At 41.0% G+C, this 27,762-nt stretch overlaps 1 protein-coding gene and 1 non-coding gene across 2 annotated transcripts; both read right to left on the reverse strand.

The window, feature by feature from the left end:
• Positions 1–101: 101 nt before the first annotated feature.
• Positions 102–27,568, reverse strand: EIF3A (eukaryotic translation initiation factor 3 subunit A). Its single transcript, XM_030276526.4, has 22 exons — positions 27,410–27,568; positions 23,708–23,898; positions 23,369–23,505; positions 21,388–21,551; positions 20,132–20,331; positions 19,432–19,640; positions 18,783–18,954; positions 17,715–17,819; positions 16,846–16,944; positions 16,063–16,179; positions 15,497–15,682; positions 13,016–13,363; positions 12,682–12,786; positions 12,137–12,250; positions 11,743–11,865; positions 10,858–11,011; positions 9,740–9,924; positions 7,928–8,016; positions 4,708–5,495; positions 3,260–3,434; positions 2,666–2,835; positions 102–1,369 (listed from the first exon to the last, which is right to left on the reverse strand). Exons 1-22 carry the CDS (start codon positions 27,456–27,458, stop codon positions 1,125–1,127), a joined length of 4,125 nt encoding a protein of 1,374 aa, XP_030132386.4. The 5' UTR covers positions 27,459–27,568; the 3' UTR covers positions 102–1,124.
• LOC115495888 (small nucleolar RNA SNORA19) lies at positions 16,366–16,498 on the reverse strand. The gene has a single exon (XR_003961213.4). It is a non-coding gene; the product is annotated as a small nucleolar RNA SNORA19 (small nucleolar RNA).
• Positions 27,569–27,762: the final 194 nt, after the last annotated feature.

A 27,762-nucleotide genomic window follows, 5' to 3' on the forward strand; every position in this document is an offset into this window, starting at 1 on the left:
TGGTACAGAACAAGTCTGAGAACAGAAAATGGTTGCTCAATAGCTGTTCTACATGAACACAAGGTGCGGGACTCACTAAAAAGTTAAGACACTGCAACAGCTAATTCCTTAACTTCTTTATTTATCATTGAAGAAACACACAGCAGCAAGTTCTGCGTTGGCTTCAGTGTGACCAGATTGTTCCTTGTTGTTACTGCAACCCAGCCTTGAAGTCAACACAGCCATTACTACAAATCACTGTTTTGGAAAGGGAAAGAATTGACCCTGAAGACAAAGAATTGGGGGGAAAATTGAACAATTTCTCCAAAATCACACATTTTAAATATGACAAATATTTATAAATCCTTGAAAGGCATGAATTATCCAGTAATGGAGAAAGCAGTTGTGATATTGGCAACAGAAAGTACATAGCCATATGCTTACCAAAACACAAATTGTAAAAGCTGCAAGTTTGATTTGTACACTGCAGCAGTGTGTACATTACTGGAACAATGACTGCAAAGTGGCCTCAGAGGCATTATGGATTCAAGTAAATCTACAGAAAATATCCCAGTGTAGCTAATTCACAATGTTTATGGTATTCAATTCAAATTTAAACAACTTAGTGAATTTAGATAGTGATAAAATATCTCAGAAACCGCCTGCCCTCCAAAATATCTATGTAAAAGAGGGCTTTTCTACTTTTTGGCTAATTATGCCAGTTCTTTTAGCTCTGCTTTTTCAATAATTCCACTGTGTGAACAGAGGCGTTTTCAAATTCATGTCCTGTGACAATAATACCCCATTCCAAACTAAGAAAGACTAAAAATAAAAAGGGCAGCCTGTTTTTGGTGCCAAAGAGAAGCTGTGCTGAAGACAGCTGTTGGGCTTGCTTCTTTTTATTTTAGCAACAAATGACCCATGAAATAAGCATCATTTGAAATCTCAAAAACTGGCGTTCAATTTCCAACCTTCTGCTGTGAGTTTGTGCATGATCAATCTATACGAGTAAGTAATTCATGCTTTCATGTTACCTCAAAACATTGGTTAAAGAATTCCAATTCAGAATGTTTATAAGCACAAATATAATCTGTGGATCGGATCAAATCAAAGCGAAAACATCGGTTAAACTCTGTGACTCCCACTTAACGTCGTACAGTGGTCCACCCTTCTTCATCTGTCTCGTTTTTAGTGCGGCGCGCGGGCTCGCGCTCCTTCTCTGCTTTCCAGGAGCCTTTCTCCTTCTCCCCGTCCCGTTCCCGCTCTTTGGATGCCGCTGGGGGAGCAGAAGCCGGAGGAGCAGCAGGAGCAGGGGCCGACCGCCGCGCCGGCGGTTCCCGTTCCTCCCCGCGCTCTTCCCTCCTGTCCTCAGCGCGTCGCCACGAGCTCGCTGCGGCACGGGAGAAACGGAAAACAAATCAGTCACGCCCCACCAGCAGCCTGCAAGAGTTCCAGCAAACAGCCCCCACCCTGGCAGTGGGATTCACTGATCCTCCGCCCTGCCATCAGCGAATACGATGGCAAAAGCCAAATTCACGTTTTAATTTTATAGGAAAGTAACAGCAGAACTACTCAAACCTCTTCTCAGGTTTGGGATCAGTGCCATCTTTAAAACACAGTAACTGCAGTAAGAATGTTCTACCAATGTACGTGGTTTTATGGTATAAAAGTATATTTTTATATTAGCAGAATTAAAATCACTAAGTATATCCTTAGAAATGACTGAACCCTGAAAACAAAAATCCTGGCTTAAAAACGTCTGTGGAAAATGTTTAGGCTGTTACTGAAAGACAGAAAGTTGCTCTTCAGCCTACTAGAATAAAAAATAAAATGGTACTGAATTACATGAGTCTATTGGTAACAGCATCCACCACCCTTTACTGTATGGAAAACTGTTCGTTTCCACCAAAAGTATGGTAGGAGCTCTGCCCCAGCTGTGTGTGAACAAAGCTGTGGCAGATGCCAAGAAGTCACCAAGTCAAATCCCAAAACTTCTCGATACAAAAAAAAAAAAAAATCTCCACACTGAGAACACTCTGCCTTTCTGTCAGCAGCACTTCTGTATTTGATGCCACGTTCTGTTCTGGCCTGCTCACAAGTGCAGGAACACCCACATCTGGGGCAGAGACAAAATGAGATTCTGAAGGTAAGAATGCCAGAATTGGAAGATGTGGTGGTCCCACCAGGCTAAATGGATTTGCTGTTACTGTAGTTTTAGAACACAGCAAAGGATTAATAAATATACGAAATTAATACAGGTCTGTCATCAAAATTAATACCATTAATAGTGTGAAACCCTCATTCAGAAATATTTCTGTCACATTTTAATGGTTTTAAGGAAAGGGCCAGAAACTACTTTCTGAGATGTCTGTCTTGATAAACTGAACACAAGGACTACATAGGCCCAGAACACAATCCTATGACAACTGCATACTTGAAATGTTATCTTCCTACTGTAGATGTGAAATGCTACTAAGAGGAAAATAACACAACTACAAATAGTTAAGATTCCCTGAAGAATTCTCAATTATGCCAAAGGTGCTTTTTATTATTTTGTTTATGGAAAGACAGTTGAAATACAGGCTGAAAATATAACCTATTCCCACGTGACCCCCTCCCAGCAGTGTGAGGAAGAGGGAGGCTCTGTGCTGGATGAAGGATTTTAGGGACACTAAAATGAACCTACGCTCTTCCCGCTCGGATCGGAGGGGTGGTCCTCTCCTGAGTGGCGGCTCCCTGTCATCACCACGTCGGTCTCTCATGTCACGACCACCTCTGTCCCACTCCTCACGACGACTTGAATCTCTCCAGCTGGAAGTTTCCTCAGCTGGCCCTCTCCTCCAACCGCCGTCATCCCTTTGGCCATGCAAAACATAAAAACTAAATGTTAGGATTTTTATCTTTGCTATGGAAAGGAGCAGCAATAAACCACAGCACGGATATTTACAGACCCAGCGGGTGTCTATTTAACATACTTCCAAAATTGGTTTTGTTTTCCTGGAGCCTAACATGGAATTCTCTTGATAATAGGTTAAAAAGAAAAATTTAAAAGCATTTTAAGCATTTTGGAATTCCTCCTGTAAACAGATATCATCCTAAAAATAACAAGCCAAAAAGGCCCCAAAACGCCCCTATCCACTTGCTGCCCTAAAGTGCTTAGTTTCACACAAACTAACCCTTGTTTCTTTCACTCAGCAATTCCACGTTATTTCTGTATCAGCAGGGCCCTTTTTTCTTTTTGCAGAAACATTCTACAAGTATTTAAACAGAGCAGTCAGACCTGGGACGCCTGAAACGATCATCTCGATCAAAATCTCTCTCCCTGTCGAATTCCCGCTCCTTCTCGCTCTCATCCCGATCTTTGTCTCGATCCCATTCACGGTCTCCTGAAGGTCTGGAGTCTCGGGGAGGGCCCCAGCTGTCCTCACGAGCCTTCTCTCGTTCTCTCCACCCCCCTGTAAGAAAGAAACACAGTCAAAGGAGTTTATGACTGACCTCCAATCTCTCTTGTAGACAATGCACCCTTTACTTCCATCACAGAAACTGTTTCTTCAAGTTCTGACTCCTGAAGATTCAACTCGAGATGTTTGTAAGAAGTTTGCATGTGGTAGCCACAGAGAAAACACTGTGCAAGCTGCTAAATGTAAAGCCAGTAATGCACACCTCATGTCAAGGCTGCCTGGAACAGTCCAGCAGAGCTGGCTGCACCCTGCAGTTTTCAGCCAGAAACCACAAGGGTCTGGTGCAAAATAAGTGAAAGAAAAAGCAAAGGGTGTAGCTCAGAAAGCAGATGCCTTTGTGAAAATCCACAAGTGAGGAGATTTTAAGGAAGCAGATTTTTAAAGAACTTACTGCTTTTTAAAGCACTACTTAAAAATGTGACTTTTGTTACCATCCACTTAACACAGTGCACTCTGCAATACTGCTCAGTTATTTATTCTTTATTATGTAGCCTGCTTTGGTTTTAAATAGGAAAAACTGGAGTGCAAGTTTTGATATTTAGAGTAAGTTTTCTAAAGGTTCAGATTCTATAATTAGTGTCTGTGAAAGCTGACATGGTGGCTGCCAATACGTAAGTGAAAAGAACCAGGATATCAAAATCATATCTAACATTCAAATGTCACCAACAGTTCTGAAAAGAATCAGAAACAGCTCTAGACACCATCAATGACACATGAATAGAAATAAACGATATAAGAATAGGATAATTCAGATTTTGAGAGACCTCAGAAGGTAATCTAATCCAAGCTCTGCTCTAAGCAGGACTTTCAGGAAGGGTTAAAAACAAAAAGGGAATGTTAAAAACGTTATCTCAGTATACACAGAAAGGGCTTATCAAAGCCACGCCCATTTGAATGAAGTATCAAAATCCTCCTTTAGGAGATTAACTTCAGACACATGGAAGGGTTAGAGAAAGAGTCCAAGGTGTGCTAATCTAGTGAGAATGCTCCCAGCAGAGCATTCAACTTGTGTATTTTGGTTTTGCACACAGGGAAGTGACCATGCTAAGTCTGTGATCATCACCTATCTTCCAGACAAGTGATTTATTTTTAATTCAACCAAATGAAAAGGTTTAATTATGGTAAGTAGAGGAGTGTCCACATTAGCCAAGTTAATATAGATGTTTTCAGAGCTGATTCTCCCACCTCTGGCATCAAGTATGTTCTATCCACTATCTATGAGGGCAACACACACTCTGGAGGGAGGATTATTATATTACTGTTTTACCTGGTTTACCAAATGGTCTCCAAGGACCTGGCCTCGAGTCCTCACCACCACGCCACGGGCCCCTGTCATCATCTCTCCTGGAGAGCCTGTCATCGTCCGCGTTCCGCCAGGGTCCCCTGTCCTCATCCCGCCGGGCCATCCTGTCGTCATCCATCCCGCGCCGGGGCCCCCTGTCCTCGTCCATCCCGCGCCGGGGCCCCCTGTCATCGTCTGCAGCCCGCCAGCTGCCCCTGTCATCATCCAGCCCGCGCCTGGGGGGCCTGTCCTCATCCAGGGCCCGCCGGGGCGGCCGGTCGTCATCCAGCCCGCGCCGGGGCCCTCTCTCGTCATCCGCCGCGCGCCAGCTGCCTCTGTCATCGTCCAGCCCGCGCCGGGGGGGCCTGTCCTCATCCAGGGCACGTCTGGGTGGTCTGTCGTCATCCAGGGCACGTCTGGGTGGTCTGTCGTCATCCAGGGCACGTCTGGGGGGCCTGTCATCATCCAGGACACGTCTGGGACCCCTGTCATCATCTGCAGCTCGCCAGCTTCCTCTGTCATCATCCAAACCACGCCGCGGCGGCCTGTCCTCGTCCAAGCCACGTCTGGGGGGCCTGTCCTCATCCCCTTCTCGCCTCGGAGGCCTGTCCTCGTCCCCTTCCCGTCTAGGTGGCCTGTCCTCTGCTGATTCTGGAGGACGCTCCTTTTCATCTGCAGGACCGCGCCTGGGCAGATCGTCCCCTCGCCTGGGCAGATCGTCCCCGCGTCGGAACGGCCGTTCGTCGTCTCTTGGATCTCCTCGACGCCAGTCTCTGTAAAACCACAGGGAACCAGTGAAAAGTGGAAGGTGACATCCAGGAAAGCTTTACATCAACAGCATCAAACCCCCCAAAGCCATTTCTGACCGTACCCACTGGATGAGTGGCTCCACACATGAAGAGTGCAGTTTCAAACACACCTTTTAATGCCCTTCATTGCTATGTAGGCCACTGTCCCTACGGCTTCAGTAAAGACTGAGCAGTTCATCATCTCCTCCCAAACTACAGTTTGGACAGTCCTCTGTTTGTTATCTACTGCAACACCACAGAGAAGAGGGCTGGCTTCTACACCAAGCCTAATTTGGCAAACTTGATCTAAATCTAAATGAATCAATATTAAAAAACCCCACAACCATCAATTCAGTATCTCCCCTCTCCAGCATATGCTAGCCCTACACACCATTAAGTCTGCTGTCTACAAGATTTTAAACATACATTTAGACTATAGACCCTGTTTTTGTCACCAAATTAATTTCTTTATTTCAGGAAATTAACCCTTCTCAGCAATAAAAAAAAAAACAAAAAAACCAAAAAACAAGAAATAGAACATCACAGAAATGTACTGCTACCTGCTTCTTGGCAGGAGAAGCTGCACTGGGGTTTTATCTCATGGATTTAAAAAAAAACAAAACCCAAACCAAAACACAACAGAAAGAACACCTCGAGGTTTAGAAATCCACTAAGCTACTAAAATGTAAACAAAAATCCAGCAAGAACTTGCTACAAAACAGCAGATGTAGGACTTGAAGAAGTGAGAACAAAGAGACAACAGTTTGTAACAACTCAGAGTCTCAAGAATTTTGAGGAATTTCAAGCAGTGCATTTCCTGGGTTTGGAAGAATAAGGGAGAATGCAATTATCATTGATCTGTGAGGTAAAAACCAAGACATAGAAATTGTTAATTTCCATTTAGACTCAAATTGGATAATCTTCCCCTTTGAGAAATCTGATTATTTTACCATAAAAGACATGTGGAAGAATGGTTATAATGTTTATCAGATGAACAAGTATTTAATTCATTGAGATACTGTCTCAGGATCTTAGGATTTTTAAATTTAATTTTTAACTATTACTTTTAAACTACCTCTAATCAATCTCTAGAAAAGTTGAATGAGAAATAACTAAGACAAACTGCATCACTCTGTGAGGAAAAAACAAATCCATTGAAGCATACAAATAAGTACATTAAACACCTCAGAAAATCACAGAATGGTTTGGGTTGGAAGACATCTTGAAGATCACCTCACTCCACCCCCTGCCATGGGCAGGGACACCTTCCACTATCCCAGGTTGCTCCAAGCCCTGTCCAACCTGGCCTGGAACATTTGCAGGGATGGGGCACCCACCACAGCTTATGCAATATGTGTGTAGTGAAAGGCTTCACAAAGCAATTTCATTCAGTTTTTAGATTCTGCAGTTCATAACAAAGTGGATTATTACCAGGAATGGCAACACAGCTTTTAAGGAAAGATGGAATTCTGTTTTGTTTATCGAAAGATCACACCCATCTAAAACATTATAAGAAATTGCTAGAGAGAGAAAAGAGCCAATAAATTTGCTTCCACTGGAGTCAGAGTAAGCAGTAATGGATTTAAATTGCTGTACTGGAAATGAGGGTTAGACATTTACAAAAATCTATCTACCTGCAAGGCTAATTAAGCAATAAAACATACTGCCAATTGGAATCAGCAATATTATCTCCATCAGTACAGGCTTTTAAGAACAACTAGATGTGCACCATCAGAAATATTTTTAGCTACAGTTCACCCTGATGTGAAACAGAAAAACAGACAAATGTTAAACATTTTGTTTTCTACAACTGTATAAACAGTTTTCATTATTAGTGAATATATCCAAACTAAATGTAAACAAGTGTGGATTTTTTTTATTATTTTTGAAGTTCAAAGTACATTCATAATATTCTTCCTTTAAAAATCTATCCCTCCCTTGTTCAATACAGCTCTTCAGAGCTTTGTTTAATTTATGGCATGTGTTTTCTGCTCTGTGACTTACTCTGGGACTTGCATAGTTACTATCAGTTTTCTAAATGGAAAATCTCAGAATTTCATCATCCAGGAACAAACTGTATTTGCTCATCATCCTTCTCCACTCTCTATTTACAGAACTGACACCAATGTTTGAGTGGGAGAGAAGTTGTTAATTTAAAAAGGAATCCAAGGAAGCAAGTTGTTTATCACACACAGAAGATGTCTGCTTGCCTTCACATATCTAAGCCAAATAAAACAGGAATGCTGTCTGAGCATGGCTCCAAGATAAAACCTCTCTCATTCTGAGATCCTCACAGAGCAACTTTTTAATAGAAGGTAACTTTCAGAGATGTAGAGGCATGAGACAGCAGTAGCACCGAAATGGGAGCCTCCATACTTTGATCCCACTATAACTGGGGTTTGGCAAGCCCTGATTACCTCTCCACTGGTGCTCGACGCCATTCAGATTCCGGCTCACCTCCTCTTCTCCAGGAGCTTTCTGACTCCCTGTCACCCCAACGAGATTCCTGCATGTTGAAAGAAATTAGGAACATTCTCTTCAAATGTTTAAAATGAGGATTTTCAATGTATAATTTACTCTTGAGCATGTTATGTCATTAAAAAGTCGCTTGTCACACTGCAGAACACAGAACTATCAGGAGTTTGAGTAACTAAAGTATGGTTTTAACTGATTTTATTATTTCTGCTGCAGTTCAAACAAAAACATGGTTCCCCTTGTGCCACATACTTCACCAGCAGGGTAGGATATATGCAAATACAGTAAAAAGTTTATGCCAAGTGTATCAACAATTGAACAACAGCTACAGTCAGGCACAGCCACTACCACTGACAACAAAAGAGATGTTTTAGCAGTGTCACTTTTCCTGGGGGCTTATGACAACAGGAATGAACTTAAGTAATTATTTGCTTTTGTGCTTTCTGATCTCATCAGGAAATGTAACTGAATGCACTGAAAGCTGTCTGTGGCAAGGACAATTTTGCTCCCAATACCTCAGTGCTCAGAAGAGGTGAGATATTAGTGATTCACACAGGTTGCAGGGCAGAGCAATAGTCAATCTGTATTTTTTTAAAGTAAAGTTAAAATGTCTTTCTCCCTTGCCAGACAAGCCATTTAAACGGATTTTTATGCCTTAATTCCACCACAAGAAACTAGTTAGCTATACTATCCAAAATATTTGATTTCACATAATCACACAACCTCTTCATAACAAGGGTATTCCAGTTTTAAACCCCTCTTTGAAAAGTGTTTTTATTTGTCAATATGGGTCAACCAACATCTTGTATATCCACTACTCTGTCTCCTTAAATGCTTTAGAAATTACTCCAAATAACAATGGTGAGCAAAGAATCCCAAAACTGCAAATGGAATTTCTGGAGTGGTACCAGTATCTCTCTCAGAACCTGAGCCAGCATCTCCATATAATCAAGTGCCCACAGATAGGGACCTCTTATGTGAAAAATACCCATCATGATTATTTACTTGACAGGCTGTCAAAGCAATTTATACAACCTGATAACTTATCTTCATGGTATTACTCAATGAAATATGTATTAAGCAAAGAGAAAGGCTGTGGGGAATGAAATTTAAAACTAATTCTCTTGAATGGTAAGTTCTGAAAAAGTGGGAGTGTTGAAGGCCTATGGTACTTAGTTACATTCTTTTAAACCATTAAACATTTCCAAGTAACTTTTGTTATTTCCTTTTGGGTTGGGGTAACGAGTTCTCCCAACCCAAGTTATAGCTGTAAAGAGAAAGTTGCATCACACATATAATGGTTTTATGTTATTACATATTTCTTAAAAAATACAAAACTATGCTTTTATGTTTAATCTGGGGGGGATTTTCCTCCATTATCCATTTGAATTTCTGACTTTTGCATGAGTCACTGCACTTGCTTCCAATAGTTTTCCTTCTTTTTGTATTAAAGAAAATTTTGTCCAATATTCATTTTAGTCTTTATTAATTTAGTTTTTAAACAGCTTGGCAATCTTAGCTTCCAGGTAGTTTCTTTATTTTACTTTATTGGTAAACTACAGATTCCAGATCCTGATAGTGAGCTGTAACTAACTGACAGTAATTTAACTATTAAATTAGCCACTCACATTCCAACTTAATAAATAAATCAATAAATAAACAAACATATGACTTTGCAATGCTAACACTTTATTTCAAATAAACTACTAAAGAAGGAGCAGTTAGAAAGAAACAAATCTGCAGGAATTACCCACCTTTCTTGAAAATGGGTCATCCAGACCTCTCCTCTCTTCCTCTCGGCGGCGCTCCCTCTCCTCTATCTCCATTTCTCGCTGACGTTTTTTCTTCTCCAGTTCCTCCAGTTTCTTGACTCGCTCCTGGTACTCCCGCTGCTCCTGCTCGCGCTTCTCGCGCTCGATGCGCTCCTTCTCCTCACGCTCTGCACAGTTGGAAACACACAGAACTTAGTACCAACACAAACTCCATTACTTTGCTATATCCACAGAAGGGTTACACAATACAATCTCTCCCCTCAGAGTCTATAAAAAATAAACATTTAAAAATACAAGCATTTCAATGATGTGTTTAGCTAACCACAGAACCTGTTTTCTGCAAGTTGCCTAACTCAAAAGCAATAGGAAAAGGAGACCATTAATACATCCATTAATGAGACATCTTGAACAGCTAGCAAGGAAAAAAAAGTTCCAATACCTGTATGTTAATTCAGTATACAGACCATAACTGTAGCAACTAAAATATCACCAAGTACTTCAAACATGGTAGAGGATCTCTTCCTTAGAAAACCTCAAACAAAAAAATCACCTAACAGTGTCAGAAATTTGATATTCATGACTGCTTCAGTTGTTGTTTTTTAAATACTGCATTGTGATGAACTCTGGTACATAAAATCTTCAACTTCCAACTGACAAATAGGGCAGAAATTCATCCTGCAGTTTGCCAACCACCCCTTCTCCCCTAAAGCCCTGAAAGAGGCTATTAGGGCTATCAGACAAAACAGTTCACAAAGAAAGGTGTGGGAATCATTTACAACTTCAGAGTTCTTGATCTGACACCAACCTTCTTTTCTCTTTAAGATGTGCACAAACAAGTGGCCAGAACTCCAAATATAGGCTAAAATCAGAGACTCATTTTTTTCATTAGCTTCCCTTACTTTATCTCTTCCTTCACTCATATCTAGGAGCTACAAAGCTTTACCTTTGTCTATGCTACACAGGTAAGCAAGGAAAGTGAGACAACTGAAGTTGAAGACTTCCTCCAAACTCATTAAACAGAAAAATCAGACACTAGCTGTGTTACAAAATGGGAAGGCTCAAGGATGCAAAGGATGAAGTAGTCACATTCTCAATCACACCTTTAAGCAGCTGCTCCTCCCTTAGCCTTTGCTCCTCCTCCTCCTTCTCCCTGTAGTAAGTGATGCGTCTCTCCTCTTTGCGCTGCTTCTTGCGCTCCTCCAGACGGTTCCGCCTCTCCTCTGCCAACCGCTCCTGGAACTGCTTGAGTTTATCCTGAAATACCAACAATACACCTCAGAACACCAACTGTAATGTCTGACAGCTAGGCAGTTCCACAATTGTTAAATAAAGCTACACAGAAACTCAAAACAACTGCAACATCTTAATTCTGCTCCACTGAAAAATGACATGTTTGCCATGTCAACCTCTTCTGTAATTGATTTTGTATAAAAGAATACAGAAGTGTAGAAGAAAGACACAATCATGTACAGTATTAGTCCTTTATCTGCTCTTTCAGAAGGGAATTGCCTAATTAATAAATTATCTGTACCTAAAACATATTACCCAAAATTATTCCTATTATTGCAAAGAATCATATGCAGTTACTAAATTGTATTAATGTAACGGCTCTTCTGCTTTTTTTTGGTAAAGCCAGTTTTTACTGCAACATAGCCAAATCCTCAAAGCTATAAACAGGCAGATACAGCTGCCTGCCTATATGACACCCAATGATCCCTTACTGATAGCTGTACTGAATTAAACAATTTACCCCTCTTTTATTTTCCATATAAGCTATTCCACAAACTGTCAAAAATTTTAAGTGACAATACCTAGGAACAGGTGCACAAAATTTAATTTAAAAGCCAAAGCAGAAAATAAGCAATTCCACAGTTCTGGACCATTTTAAATACTAATTTATTTCTAGTTTCATGAAAAATCCCTGGGTCAGTTTTAGTTCCTCACTTTAGGGGTGTACTTTGTTAGAAATGCCACATCTCATGTACCTCATAAACTGTTCGTCGTGATGCCTTGAGCCTGGCTTCAAATAAATCTCTATCCTCCAACATCCTAGAGAGTCTGCTCTTGTGCTCAAGGGCTTTCTCACGCTCCAGCTGCAGGGTGGTGATCTAAAAACAGAAAATTATACAAAGTATAACTTCACTGTACATTTGGATTCAATCTACCCCAGCTACTGGAAGGAAAAAATATGTCTTCCCCTTTCAGAGCAAAGATAGAAGAAATTGCTGTCCACTGAACAGTGAAATCACAATTTGTGAATTTGTGTAAAGATTTCAATCTTTCTTTTTTGGAAAGAGCTGGGAAAAAGAAAACAGTGCAAACCCTACTATTTTTCATGCATTGCTAATGCACCTTATCAACTGAACAAAAAAATCTTACCCTTTCTTCTTCCTGTTGCTCCCACAGCTCCATATCATGCACTCTTTGTTCCTCATAGGCAGTCTTTATTAAAGGAATTTCTTCCAAGCGCTTCGCTCTTTCAAAGTAGTCAATCTGAGAAAAAAATAACATATCTTTAGTGTGACATAATGCACACATAAACCCTTCATTTCTGGAGACTTCTCCAGAAATATATATTTTTCTGCCATCTAGGAGGGCTCTAGCAGTGGAGTTTCCTCTCTTTCAGTGAAGACTAACACCGTTAATTAATTTCACTTCTCCGTCACGGTCTCTTCTTCTCTGAACATTTAAGCTGTTCTGAACATTTTTTAATTACAAGTCTTCCCAACTAAGATTTTTTCAAATCAACTCCATTAATCAGAACAGATTTTTGCATAGAAATCAGAGACACAACTGGTATATAACACATTACCTTTCTTTAGTTTCAAACATTTCCAATACCAGTATCATACATAGGTGTGTATATACAGATCATATTCACTAAAAAAAATTGTATGGGCATTTCTACCCTGCCTACTTTGTACCTTTTTCTCCTGATTCTTCAGTCGTTCCTGAAGTTCCTTCTTTTCTTTTTCCAGCTGCTCCACTTGTTTAGCCATAATAAAATCAGGATCCAATTCTTCAAGATCCTACAACCAAGTAAAGTTATCAATATAAAAATGAGGAAGAACTCCCACAAAAGGTGGTCTTTACTCCCCCAGGTAAAAAAACATCCCATCTAAACCCAGAACTTAAGTTTACGTAATTGTCTCATTTTTAAGAGACTGTAAGACCAATTGCAGTACAAACCTGTGAAACTCAGGCAATGTAACACTGAAATAACAAAATAATTCCCCACTGCAACAATAAATCCCCTACCTCAATATCAATATCTTTAAATGCTTTGGCTCCCAGTTCAGTCTTCTTAATCTGCTCCAAGCGCTCCCGAACAGTTTTCTTTTTGATCTGCTCATGCTCCTGCAGGATCCGCTCCTTCTCCCTCTCCTTTGCCTCCTGGCGCAGCCTTTCCTCCTCAGCTTTCCGGACTTTTTGCAGTTCTGCTTCCCGTTGTTCCAGCTCTTCCTTTTCACGCTGGATGTTCAAACTTTCCAGGCGCTCCTTTCTCTCCTCTATGGTTTGACGGCGCGCAAGGATACGCTGATGCTCCTTCCTGGAATTTTTTAGGAAGGCAGTGACTGCCAGCTGATGCTGTTCTTCCTTCTCTTGCTGGATTTAAATTGAGAATAAGACAATGATGTAAACAGTCCCTCTTTAAAAAGGCATCAAGCAAAGCAAATGCTTCTCAAGGGAAAATGCAAAGTTAATTCTATTCTCCAAACTTTGCTAACTGAATGGAAATACAGCTGTAGTGGCAAATCTAATCACTCGTCCAAGTGGCACCCCAGGCAGTTCCAACTGCCCAGAATCATGTGCACACAGAAAACATTGTCTGTAAAAGATAATATTCTGCAACATGGCTTGGGTATGACAGTTTGACTTTTTCTGTCCAAAAATATTGTAAACCCAGATATTATTGAAATCTTTAACTGCAATGAGTGTGTGGGCCAACCTTGTTTGTCTCTGTATGTGTTTGCAAGCATATCACCACATGTACTGTATTTCACACCAAGCTGCTTTTTCTTTTAAAGTTTTGTTATTTTCCAAACACACTAATAGAAGAAAAATGTATCCTAATTGATATAAAATACTATCTGTGAGATGATTAAAAAATAGGACAACAACTTAAACATTGTATTTAAAACCATTTTCATGAATAAAAAACACTAGGCTTCTAGACACTAGAACACAGACTGCTCTATAAGCAGCCTTCCCACCCCCAGCATTCCCCAGAGCACCCCCACAGTTCTTTGTGGACATTCATGCTGTACACACGAGGAGGTGTCACTGAGCCAGCTCAGGGAGCTGCCCATTTCCAGGAGTCCAGCCAAACTCTGTAGCCCAAATCAGCTCCCCACACTCCCCCAGCCATGCTACTCCTGAAATGTGAGCACCCACAGGGATATTTTTAGTAACCTGTCACTTCTAGGGCATTCAGCAAAAACACTGAAACATCCACACTTTGCTGCAGATCTGTACACATTTAAAGCTAAATGCAAGCACTAGAAACACTAAAGTAAAAAGCTTTAGATTAATTTAATGATTTTCTGAATGATTAGAAATGTGACAAGCTAAAAGCTTTTAAGCACCTGGCAAAAGTGGAAAGCTTTGACCTCAATAGTGAAGGAAAAAAGGATATCAATTTCTTCTGTAGCTTCTCTAACCACACAGATTGATATTAACCTTGACACTGTTCTCCAGAAGTGTAATGACCACTACTAGGTTAAATAAGGAGGATTTATGACTTATTCAGCTACTAACTGTACTAACATGTCAAGTGCCAAGACTAACTGCCATTTCAATCCACAAATGGATAGTTAAAGCATGTTTTTTTCTTCCAAAATGACAATCTAATACCAATCACTAATCAAATATTTTTAAGGGAAAACCTATATATAAATATTTTTATCTTAAACACTATAAAACCATTAATATATGGCCAAGTTAACATAAGGAAGTGAGCACTGGGTGTCATGACACAGTTCTACTTTTTGCATTTAGATTTTAAGAATATTACTTAATATTAAGTATAAGAATATTACTTAATAGTATTTCAACCTGTAGAGACTCTTAACATGGACATTTTGCTATCAGCCTTTTTTCCCTATGGAACAAATATCTGATGTGTTTGCTAAGAAATCTTTCATAAACCTAAAACAAATGAAAAAATTACCACTGCTCTAGTAAAAGAAGTGAAGGTTTAACTTGCCACAATCAAAGCATGCTGGAAATTTGAGACTGATTTACACCTTGTTGCTACAGAGCTCTGGAAAACCTGAAATGTGAGTCTGACCTTGAAGCCAAGAGCCTCAGGGAGGAGGAAAAGAAGTGACAAAGACAGATCAGTTCCTGAGCTGTGGGATGTTTTGTTCTATAAAGCTGCATTCCAGGTTTTTCATAACAGCAGTTTCTCCAGGAAGAATAAATGAAGCAGGCTCTTGGATTTTCAAAAATGCATGCAAAACTTTAAACAAGTCCTAGGCTCATGTATAGGACAGTTATTATTTGTTATATCCTAAACCTGGTATTTGCAAGACTGGAAACTAAACTCAGGCCTCTTGTGTACATTTTGCCATATTTTTGTTATTACCAGAAACAGAATTACTTCTTTAAAAGCACAAAAAAAAATTACTACCACAAAGCTGAAAAAAAAAGAAAGTAACACGTACATCTAATCTGAGTAAAAACATTCATTAAAATATAAGCTTTGTCAACACTCTCCTAAGACTTTAAACGACTTACCATTAAGTGAGGAGGCTTAATGACAGCAAGAGCCTTAGCCAGAGCTGAGGACATGGCAGTCAGCTGGTTTCTGATCTGCTCAGAAGGCATGCTCTGCAGCTGAGGGCCCAGTGGAGCATCCTCTCTAGTACAGTAATTCAAATCTGAACCAAAACTCAGTGTCCGAGTTGTGTGATCAAGGCGAACCTTCACAAAAACAGAAAAAAAGGAAGAAAAAGGATTGTATTTTTTATTGAACAATTTCTCTGCTGCTCTGCCTATGACTACCAAGAGTCAAAGGCTCTACACAGAAATTAGTTGAAAAGAAATATTGCTGTACCACTCTGTGAGAAATGCCAAATTAGAGAAAAATAGCACTGTCAATGAAGGTTTTAGGAAAAAAAAAAACAACCCAAACAACAACAACAAAAACACTGGAAGAGGCTGAACTTTCAATGATTCAATGAAATGAGCACTGAAAGACAAATCATTCTTGTCCCTTCCTCCACATTGTCAACCAGTTCCTTTTTACTACATGCAATACACATGAGCCCAGCCATGACACAAAGTCTCTCTGCAGCCCTCACCTGTAAGTCACAATGCCTGGCTGCATCCACGATACAACGCTCCAGCTGGAAAGCATCCACAAAAGGAACCAGGGTGCACAGACGAGCAAACTCAATGCTTTGATAAATCTGGGCCACCTGAATGTGAACAGGAACATTAGGTATTTTTCCTCAATTAAAAGAAATCAGAAGTAGAAGTTGTTGTAAAGTTAACTCACTAAATTGCCAACAAATGAATGTATACATATGAATGCAGTTGCAAATACTGTTTGAGGATTCTATTTCTGTACTGTATTCAGATGAAACCTCATTCCTGAATGGCTGCTTTGTATGAAGGAGACTGGCAGCAGTAACTACATCCAGCTATGCTGCTAATTAGCCTTCAACTATTTCTTTAGCACACCAGAAATAACACTGCTCATCACTGATAAGGAAAGCAGGTCAATGAAATGTGCATTTTATAAAAAATTTAGATACAAATAAAAAAAAATAAGACTAAAATCCAAAGTTAAACACTCCCCTCCCCAACCTTACTCCAAATAGAAATTTTAAGAAACTTGATATGTAATGAAGAAAATCTAGAGAAGAGAATACACCATTCCATCCCACTATCAAGTATAGTTACTATAGCTGTATTTAAATGATGCACAAACTGAAGATGTGAGTTATATATCAGAAAAATGTATTTGAAAGTCAAACAATCTTCTATTTTATAGAAAGAAAAACTATTTCAGCATTATAGCTTCCAACTTACTCTTCCTCCAGAACATACACTTTAGGAACATACATTATCTTTATTTATACCTGCTGCAGAAGGCGAAGGATGGTGTTGTTTTGCAGGTGAGGAATGTACAGCTGCAGTTCAGGTTCCTTCTCAGCTTGGTCCTTCACCCAGTTCAGAACCTATCAAAAGTCTGAAAAGTTACTCTATCTGCATTGACCTGTACAAACTTCACCATTAAAGTAACATTTCTGGTTTATACTCTTAAAACAAGAGCACTTCTGTCCAGATACTGTTTTACTGAAGTGCATCAGAACACTTACAGTTAAAAAGGAGAGCTGACAGTTTTTGTATGAAGGCGACTGACAGTACTGGCAACATTTACCACACTGCTAATTTACCTTCAAGTTCTTTTTAGCACCTCAAATATCTTTGTTCCCACTATCAAAGAAAAAGAACATGATGTGCTTCATTAACTGCAGAATTTACACTATCCTAATCAACAGCTCTCACATTATTCTAACTCCCAACACTCTACCTTTTAATAGTAAAACCAGTCATTGGTTCATCTTTCCACCTGGCACACAACTCACTTGCCAGCATATGCTCACGTGTGCACAGTCTCCTTATTTGGCACCTTTAAACAAAATTAACTCAGTATCATGTCCACTAACAAAGCTTTCTGACTCATTCCCAAAACTCTGCACCTTTATGGAGCCCTCTGAATAGCATCCAAAACACCTGAGTGAATTTTCATTCTATTTCAGTAACCTGGCTTACTCTATCAGATGTCACGCACATTTCATGGTAATGGAACTTCACCAAATCAAGGCTACTATTGAAAAATCAGGCAACAGAAAAAGCTGGTTGATATTTACCACAAATCAATAGTGAAATAACAGACTATTAGTCAAGACCAATTATTACACACACAGAGCTACAAAAAACTTACCTTGCTGACACGGGCACTCAACTTGAGCGGGTGAAAGTCTACTTCAAGCCAATTGTAAAGTTCTTTCACTTCTGGGACAACATATTGCACTACATTGAACCTGACCTACAGTTAACAGAAAAAATTCAAAGATCTCAACATAAATACAGTATGAATCAATAGTTAATGCTTTAAAGAATTTTATATTCAACAAGTTAAACAGGCAACAGATGTGGTTTTTAATACAGGAGACTAGGTATTTTTCATTACATTCTTAACTACAGTGACAGTAATTCTACACTTTATCACTTAAATGTAGTTAAAAAATGGAAAAGTAGACAAAAAACTAGCTAAACAGACTGGTGTACCATCCTCAGCCATTTCTAAGACACAAGCCTACTACACAAACACAGGCCCACATCCGACCTAAAACCATGCATCTCTGTTCATTATTATATTTCTGAAGCCCTAAATTGTGTGTTTAAGGCAGACTGGAAATGTGCTGCAAGAAGAATGAATTCAAATTGAAAAATGAGCTTTAAACCTAAATTTTAGATATGAGTGCAAATGATGGCAAGAAATTCAAACATTCTCGGAAAATACCTATTACTTAATGTCTAATTTGTTAACGAGCACTGGGGGAGGTCTGAGGATAGATAAATCTAACATTGCTTCAAATTAAACACAAGGAAGTTTTCATAATCACTTATATCCATATGGTCCAACATTTGACATCTGGCCTGTGCTTATCCAAAGCACATTTAAAACAGAAAAATAGGCACTTGATTCAGTTAATTACACACTTCAGTTGGAAAAAACCCCAAAGTTCTAGATCACAACATGTTTCAGACCCCTCAGTGTTTCAAATCAGTATTTGTTGCTTGGGTGACATAAAAGACTACACTGAATTGCACACAAGCATTCATTATCACTGCCAATTCCAAACATTCCTCGTGAATCTGCAATTAAGTTCCAATTAACCATACAGCTGTTTTAGCTTTAAAGCTGCTGTCCCACAGCTAAGCAGAGTGCCCTGGAAGGAACAGGACTGAACGTTAGGAAGCTGCTGATCTGAACCCCAGTACCTACCATGTCATTGATGAGGCTGGCCCGGGTAGGGGGGGCCTGCAGCCCCAGCAGGGTGGCCAGGCGCCGCTGCTTCTCCACAATAATTCCATCCATATCCAGGAGACGAGCAATATCCGTTCTCTCTGGAGTTATTGGAATGGACAGGGTGGCCAAAAGGACTCGAGTGGACATCCTGGTGACAAAGCAGAAGTGCAAGAGAACACTTACTAATTCCTGTTCATGTGTGTGCCAGATCAAGAGAGGAACAAGGAGCATCTATGATGCAAATCTGTGTAAAAACACCAGAAATAACAGAGGAGACACCAACTACAGCATGAGAGGAAATTGTGAAATCTTGTGAAGGAAATACCACCACTCAAAAGAGAAAAAGAAAACAAACCCCCAGATATTTATTGACTTGCATATCTTCTCAGTAAAGAGAAGGAAGCTTAACTAAGGCGATGTTAATGTTCACAATACTTACACTGCAGCTTTTTAAAACATCCTCCTTGCTCTAGATTTCTTTTGAGGCAATTAATACTGGCTAATTTAGGCAGAGCTGCTCATAGCCAAACATGTCATCTGCTTCTTTTGGGGTACAATTTAGTTTATTTTTGAACCTAGGGGGTTAAAAACAGATTCTAAGATCACAGCAAGCATCCTTCCCCACCTCTGCATCTCCTCTTGTGTGAGATTCTTTCGCATTTCTCTTGATAAGTGATAAAGGCGGTGAAGGGTGGATGCGTGAAAAAGAGCATTTCCTGATTTCCAGAAGACAGTTGAAACTTTGTGGTAGTAATTTGCCATCAGCTGTGGTTTGGGTGGCTTCTTAGACAATGCAAATAGTCCATGAATATCTTCCACTGCTTTGAAAGCTTCCTAAAAAACCCCAAAACAAACAAATACACCATTGTTAGGAAATTTTTTGCAACATCCCAAAAAAAGGAAAAACTTACTGAAGGTTGTAAGACTATAAAATATTTAATACTACTGAAAGCTGTCATCTTCAGTTTTGTCAGCTACATGAAATGAAATACATCTTTCCTAATAAGTTATTTGGACACACTCCATTAACTATCTGCTTAGAAGTTGGTATTTTTGAAAACTTATTTCATTCCAATTTTCAAGCTACAAACCAAGGTGGCGGGAGGAGCCAAACAAAAAATCTCTCAAAGTTCTACCATCAAAGCTTGGTTCAAAATGCTGTGCAGGAACACCAGGCTAAGCATTCAATATTCTAGATATTAAAACTTTGTTCTTTAGCTCTTATCCTTTCTCTACCTTGCTGCATGTACCCTGAGACATGAACAGCATGGAAAAAATTCTGGAAAGGCTGCAGACCAAGCGTGATGAGGAGCCCTGCTGCATACCTGCCACAGCTCCATGCTGATAGCACTGTCCAGCTGCACCAGCCTGGTCTCCAGGTGCATGGACTGGCTGTCAGGGTTGTTGAGGTTGATGGCCGTGCTTTGGTTGTGGTGCCGCTGGATCTGCCCCAGGTGCATCCGCAGGTTATCGCAGAGCTTGCGGAACTCCGCTTTCCGTGTGTACTGCAGGCAGAACTTGAAAGCTGCAAAAAGGAATAATGTAAATGTAAAATATTCACCAATGGTGACTTCACGGTAGTTCTAAATGGGATTCAAGTATGTAAATCAGTACACTTAAAGAATCTTAATTTGCAGTCAAACAACATCTCAAACATGATACAATCTGTCACACATAATGAGTAAGTGACAATGCAGCGCATTTTCTTGTTGACCTCAAAAGATGAAGATGTCTCTACATAATTAAGATTAAAGAGCAAAGGGAATACTTTAAGTCTCTTTAAAATGTTTTAATTTATGCAGTGATTCCAGCTTTTAGTTTGAACTAAGAGCACACAAAATCCTGTGAATGGTATGAATTCAAGTTTTGGCTTTGTAAAATGTGGGAGAAAAATTCTCAAGTCATCTAAAGATGGTAAAGTCAAATGAAGCTTTCAAATGACTGGAAATGACACAGACAAAAACCCTGTCATTAACCCTGTCATCGTTCTCTAACACCAGTCCTTGTTCTGGCTTCTGGAGATAAGCACAACACAGAAGAACACAAATGCAGGAAAGAGGTCAAGAAGAGGGGATGGACTGTAGAGGGGGTCAAGACCACCCAAAATCCTGGAAGCCCTCCAATCCATTTCCAGAAAGATCCAGAGAACAGATGGAGCATGAGAACAGATTTGCATAACAAGTGAGAAACCTACAAAAACGTCAAGCCCAGGTGTGTGTACACTCCAGGAACCTGGACACCCCCATCAGCTAGATCAACACTGGAGTGAGGACTGGTAATTTCTTTTTTACTCTCCCATTCTTTCTCTCTAACTCTCTCTTTAATTCAATCATCTCTTCTTCCATCCTATCCCTTTATCCAAAACCCACTGCCCATGTGCTTATACTGGGAGGTCAGGGACTAACACACCCATTTTCATGCCAAGTGTGTCATTCACTACTAAAACTTTGTTAGCTTTTGAGGACCCTCTGATCCTTGTTGTTCCTTTTGACAACATGCATCTACAAATCTTGATGTCCCCCTCCCCTTAAGGGGTGGGCACCATATCATTATAGTTCGAGTTTCCATTTTTTGCACCTACCTTGCTGTGCAATGTCATGGTACAGGCGTTCTACTCGAGAATTATTTCGGAGAAGATCCAAACACTGTCTATAGGATTCCCACAGAAATTTAACCCAGGGTGTCAAAAGCAGGCGGTCAGTACGATCCTGAGTGTCTTCTCCACTTACAGCACTCAAAAGAACACTTCAGTCAGGGCAGCAGGGTGAGGAAAGAGAAAAAAGAGAAGTGGTTTATTCCCTACAATTCTTTCTCATCAATTTTTCTTACCAGGTTCTAAGATGAGTCTGAACAAATCTGAACAGCTAATGGCTGCTGAATGGTCTATTGCTTATTTTCAGACTGGTCCCTCAGACTGCTCCCTGTTCCTTTAAAGGATGTAGATAATTATTTCGAAGTTTTAAGTTTCAAACTTTGGACTGACATGTCCAAGCTCCAGAGGTAAGACATCAGAAACTTGTATCCTTCAAAGGAAACTAACTCCAGGATTTTCACCTTCCCTTTCCTAGCAGGGAGCAGTGTCCTGTACCTCTGTTAGAGTCAAGTATCAGTGTCAATGCAGACACTTTAGTACTTGCTGACACTTCCCTTTTAGTCACCAGCACTGCTGCCAGAGTTCACTTCATGATGACATGTGACACAAACGCTGTGTTATGATCTGCACACATCAGAAACCAGGATACTCATATTAGCATATCAAATCCTTTACAAATTCTGACATGAAAAAGATGCTTAAATACATCAGAAGATACAATAATCTTGCATTTAGAACTTCATTCCCTCATCACAGGAATTTAAGACAGGGGAAAGCATTTCCAAGGCACTAAGACCCATTCAGTGCTATGTCCTACATGACCCCTTTCTACTAAACAATCCACTCAACATGTTAAACTCGCAAAAAAACATCTTCCCTAAGCCTTCATTTTTAAAATTCTGTTTGAACTGTTTTTAATATAAAGTCTCAACTCTTGCAACTTTTCCTCTGCACCATTTCCAGTTCTAATTTGCATCTTTGGGTACTACATACACTATTAAACACAACACTGCTTTCTCTAACAGATCAAGAGGTGAGTGAATCCAGCAAAAAGGCATGAGAAGTCTAGAAAACAGGACCTAAAAAACACTAAGGAAACTGTGCTTGTTTAGAGAAGTGTGATTGAAAAGATCCATTCTCTAGTCCTCGTTACAGAAAGGAGAACAAGGAAAAGAGAGGTCAGTAAATCTTCACTGTTTAACTATCAGAGGATTCCTCTGTAACAATTTCAGGATCTGGAAATAACGTGAATGGCACTGCCCCCTACTGAAGACACATCTCTCACCTTCTCTTTTTCACAACCAACTTCTACCAGAGAGTTTTGCTGTTAACATGTAAATATGGACCCTTCTACTCCAGGTCTTTATGAGTATTATTCGACTACTACAGCTCTACTCTTACACAAGACAAATATTCAGTAATTTCTTCCACTTTTTTATCATTTCTATCACCATTCTACATTCTCATTACCTATGCTATTAATTCTCTCTTGAACATACTTTTCATGTCTTTTCTTCTATTATTTCATCACTTAACCAAGCAAGTATAAAGTAACATTTCCTTTTGTTTGTATGTGCACAGTGTGGTCAGAAGAAATGGAGGCTATCACACACAAGAATTACATTGGTCTGATATAATTAACAGCATTTCTCTATCAACTAGTAATGATCACTTTACCATAATAAACTCTCCAAAACCACTACAGATGCAGATCTGAGCAGACACTGGAACGTGGTGACCCAACTCCCAGAACCACTCCCACTGCACCTAGATTTTCTACTCCTTACTGCTTGCTTTCTTTACTCCTTATTTCATTCAATGTAAAATTCCTGCTTTTATCTCTCCCTTTAAAACCTCTAGAACACCACTAGTACTCCATTTCAAGTCTACCACATTTATATCTCAGCTCTGTGAATGAAATTGAAGATACTTTCTGTGAATTGCTACATTTTAAAGACAGGCTGCACACCTTTCTGGAGTCTGAATGTTATCCAAGTCTTCTATGTCCAGTACCATCTGCTGGGATTCTTCCTTAGCTGCTTCTGTTTTTTCTTCAGCTAATTTTAAATAGGCTCGAACAACATCCTCCAAAGATTTGATGTTAACCTACACCAAAGGCAAAAAAATGGGAAGATGTTTCCACCCACAAAAGGCAACATATCTTTTAAAATGTAACTGCTACAAAACGAAGAACATCTAAAAGGCAGATTAATCCTAATTCAAGACAAATCAGTTACTTTTAGATTATATCAGCTGACAGATACCACGCTCGCTATAAATACATACAATAAAAATTCAAAAGCCATACCTGCTGGCAAATATTCTTGTACTGGTACAATCCTTCTTTTGCCAGGTGACTCTTGCGCAGATCCACGCAGAGCTCCAGGTACTTCAGCATAATTGGCTCGTGGATTTTCTGCCATGTTCGGTGTTTCTTACTTTTCATAACATCATAGAGAACATCAAGGGCAGGCTGCTTTTTGCCAACCTCAAGAAATTCTGAAAGTAAAATCCAAGTTAGAAAAAACTTGCACAGCAGAAGATGCATTTTTTTATGCTTAACACAGGAAACATTCAGTATTTAATTAATTCTACCCAGAGTGCATTGATGGCTTGATTTAGTCAGATCAAAAATGTTGGCAACTCAGTGCCAGCTGTTCAATGACATAACAGGCAAAATAATGTTGACCAGTTAATTTACATGGGAATTTCAGGAGAGCAGAGATGTCTCTCCATCCATCCAGGCATGACTGAGCACTTCATACACACAAATGTGCATGAATGCACACATCCAGTTTTAACTATCCTGGTTTCATCAAGGACAAGGAATACCCACCAGGGGGCTTGTGGGTACAGCACCTACCGAGAGCATTCAACAAGGCGCCAAGCATAACACAAATGTGACTGAAAGTCCTGCTCTCAGGTGAGGGAGGGAGGAAGGCAAAAACCTAAATTCAGCAAAGTTGTTCATTTGCTGTTTTTAACTCCTGAGTGGTTTAGCATGTCAGTTTATAGAAGTTACATCAAAAGTTCTGCTAGAGAGTCAGACACTTTTTATATCAGCCTTGCTGCTGAAACCAGTGCCCCATTTATTCATCTCTAAGCAGCTGCTGTTATTAAGAGGAGTTCTCAGCATCATAGCAACTCCCACCTCTGATATCCCACACATTCTGCCTTGTACAAAACACAGCAAACCACCCCCTGGAAACTCTGAGGCAGCGCCCACATACACACAGACCCTACTCTGAATGTACTCTGCACTGCAGAACAGCAGGAGAAATGAACACACAGAATGGGAAGCAAACAGGTTTAACAGATAAGGGAGGTCAAGTACAGCTAGTGGGAAATATGCCTATTCTTAAAGGCTAGAGTCAGAGGTGTAGAGCCAGTACTGCCATGAAGTACCTTGCAAAGTACTCCATTCCTAAAGAAACAGTGGCAGAAATTATTAAAGTAGGGGCCTGCTCCAGGGGCTCAGACATCAGACAGAGCTTCCAAGTTTTGGAATCTCAAATTTGAAGTTAAACGCAGCAAAAGGTTTAGACTGAAAGCAGCAGAGTTTTCATTTAAAGTTTTAATTTAAGGACCACAACAGCTCATATTCATGGTTGAGTTTATGTAAATAATGAGCTGGCAGAAGATGAGCAAGCTCCTTTCTAAAGCACTGTGATACAACTAAAGATGATCAAAGTTACGAGTACCCCACAGTACTTTACTCACCATGGGAATTTAAATAAAGCTACCCTCCATCCCATACTGCTATTCTATCTCAGAGCTGCTTTTGAGACAATTACTGCTGAGCTTTACACTTTATTTATATAAATAAACTTGAAAAGCAAGTTTAATGCTGCAACAATGCCAGGGCACTCCAACCACAGCTCTCAGTATTTGATAACCAACTGGACAAAGCACAGAAATAATTTATGTTGTTCTGAAACTTTTAATTAACTCTGGCCAAGCAGGTTCTTACAAGTAAGTCAAATAATTAAGGCTAATTTAAGAGACACTTCAGTAAAAGCACAAAATGAACCTGAAGAATCAAATACACAGCGCCATGCTTTGCAGAAGGAACTGTAAGCCATGGAAAATCAGATCTGTAACATATAAACTGTAAAGCTGAGCCCATAAGTAGCTGTAAGAGTTACCTTTTACTAGTTTTGTTCTTTTATACTATTTAAAATGCTAACAGGTATCAAGAGTAGCAACTGAAGCTGAGTGGTCAAGAACCAACTGATACACATCAAAAACCCACCTACTGCTGCTAACCCAAAATCCTGAATTAAGCTCAATTTCCAGCCTGAGAAAACATGTCACTACAAGAGGTGACAAAGATGTCACGTGCTTTACAGTATCTCTAACAGTGAGCAGGCTTAGTATCTGCAACAATAAAACACTCCTCAAAGTTGCATTACATCCCTGAGTACAAAGCAATGCCAAATACTGACAATAGCTGAGGGTTGGCCTTGACCTACATTTATCAATTATAAAAACACTTTTCTTACATATCTGTGTATACTTAAAATCCTTCATGCTCTTCATATTTCCGTCACCTCTGTACGTTGAAGTCATTGAGAACATGAAGTGCTTCTAACGCTCACTTGAGCCTGACTTATAAAACACACACCGAAACTCTGGAAACTGCACTGAATGTCCCCATTAAAAATGTCAGTTTCACATTAAACTGCTTCCTGCAACACACAATCTGCATTAGGTACAACTTTCCACCCTTTAATATGCTTGGCTGTGGCAAGATTGAGGCCCTGCAGTTTGTAAGACTTGACACTGCTTGTCATGTTTCCTATTCAGTGCACTGAAACTCGGGATTGCCAGCATCTGTCTGGAGAACACCCCCTTCAGTTCAACTCCTCTCCTTCACTTCAACACAACGTAGCAGACTTGTAGCAGCATAAGAAATGTGAACTTAAACACCAGGAAAGCATCAGTAATAATAATGAGCAGTTTAAAGTCAATATTCCAGAAATGTGACTTACACACCAAATACCACCTCCTCTACCCAAGAATTTGCAAATATAAATAAAATTTATATATTACGGTACGTGCATCTTTTCCACTGAGAGGACTGATAGAACACATCTTCATTCTTGAACATTGATTTTATCTTTCATCTTTTCATCTTTGTGGGAACGACTTTTACAATGAATTTTTGATTAAAAACCTTGAAGACGTGCAGTACTTTCACATTTTCTTGTTCATATATAAGTACTTGAATAATGCACAGTCCCCAGACCACACAGCCTCTCCTGCTGTCATTTAAAGACCCATTCATCATCTCTAAGTTGTGGATGTCTTTAAGTGTCATCTTTCGATCAGCCCTGTGACAATAAACGGTCTAAATGGTCTTGCTAAGGGCTTAAAATAGGCTACTATAAAAAACAGAAGCGTCAAAGCCATATGAATGGCCCGAAATGAGCCAGCTGATAAATATAACCAGTCCAGCTTTTATATGGCAGTCAGCAAGCAACGGCTACAGCGCCGAATTGTCTGCCTTGGTCGGTCTTCCAGAGGCAAACCAACATTACCACAGTGAGGGAGTTTTACCATTCGCGTTCTCACCGGAGTCACGAGAAGGACAGGATACAACACGGGGAGCCCACGGGGGACGGGAGGGCCCGGGATGAGCCGGGGTTTGCGATCACCCCGGCAGGGCAGCGCGGTCCGGTCCGGCCCGCTCGGGCCGTGCCAGCCGCGGCTCCCCCTCCGCCCGGAGGCGGCCGTGGGGCCCCGGGGAGCGGGAGGCGGGGCCGGGCCCGCTCCCCGGGCCTCCCTCCCCTCCGCCATGCGGCGCGGCCGCAGCGCCCGGCCCGGCCCGGCCCTTTCCCCGCGCCGCCCGCTCCCTCCCGGGCGGGCTCCGCTCCGCGCCGGGGGATTCCGAGTGCGCTCTCCCGGGCGGGCCCGGCCGGGGGATCCCGGGGCGGGCGCGGCCGGGAGCCGGGGAGCGGCGCGGAAGGCGACCCGGCGCTGCGTGCGTGTGGGCGCGGCCCGCACTGACCGTTCGCCCGCTTCAGGGCGTTCTCGGGCCGCTGGAAGTACACCGGCATGATGGCGGCGGCGGCGGCTCCTCACGGGGCGGCGGCGGCTCCGAGCTCCAGCCAGGCGGCAGCGCGGCCGGAAAGGGAGGGCGAGCCTCGGGAAGGGGAGGGAAGGGAAGGGAAGGCGGCCCGCGCGCGCCCTGACGGCGGCGGCGGAACCGGAAACCCCGCCCGGTGTGCGCGGGCCGCCCGGCCGGACCGGGACCGGAACCACGGGGCATTGGGATGGGGACCGGAACCACGGGGCACCGGGACCGGGACCGGATCCACGGGGCACCGGGACCGGGAACGGGACCAGATCCACGGGGCCCTG

The sequence above is a fragment of the Taeniopygia guttata genome, chromosome 6 (assembly GCF_048771995.1).
Source record: "Taeniopygia guttata chromosome 6, bTaeGut7.mat, whole genome shotgun sequence".
Lineage (NCBI taxonomy): Eukaryota > Metazoa > Chordata > Aves > Passeriformes > Estrildidae > Taeniopygia > Taeniopygia guttata.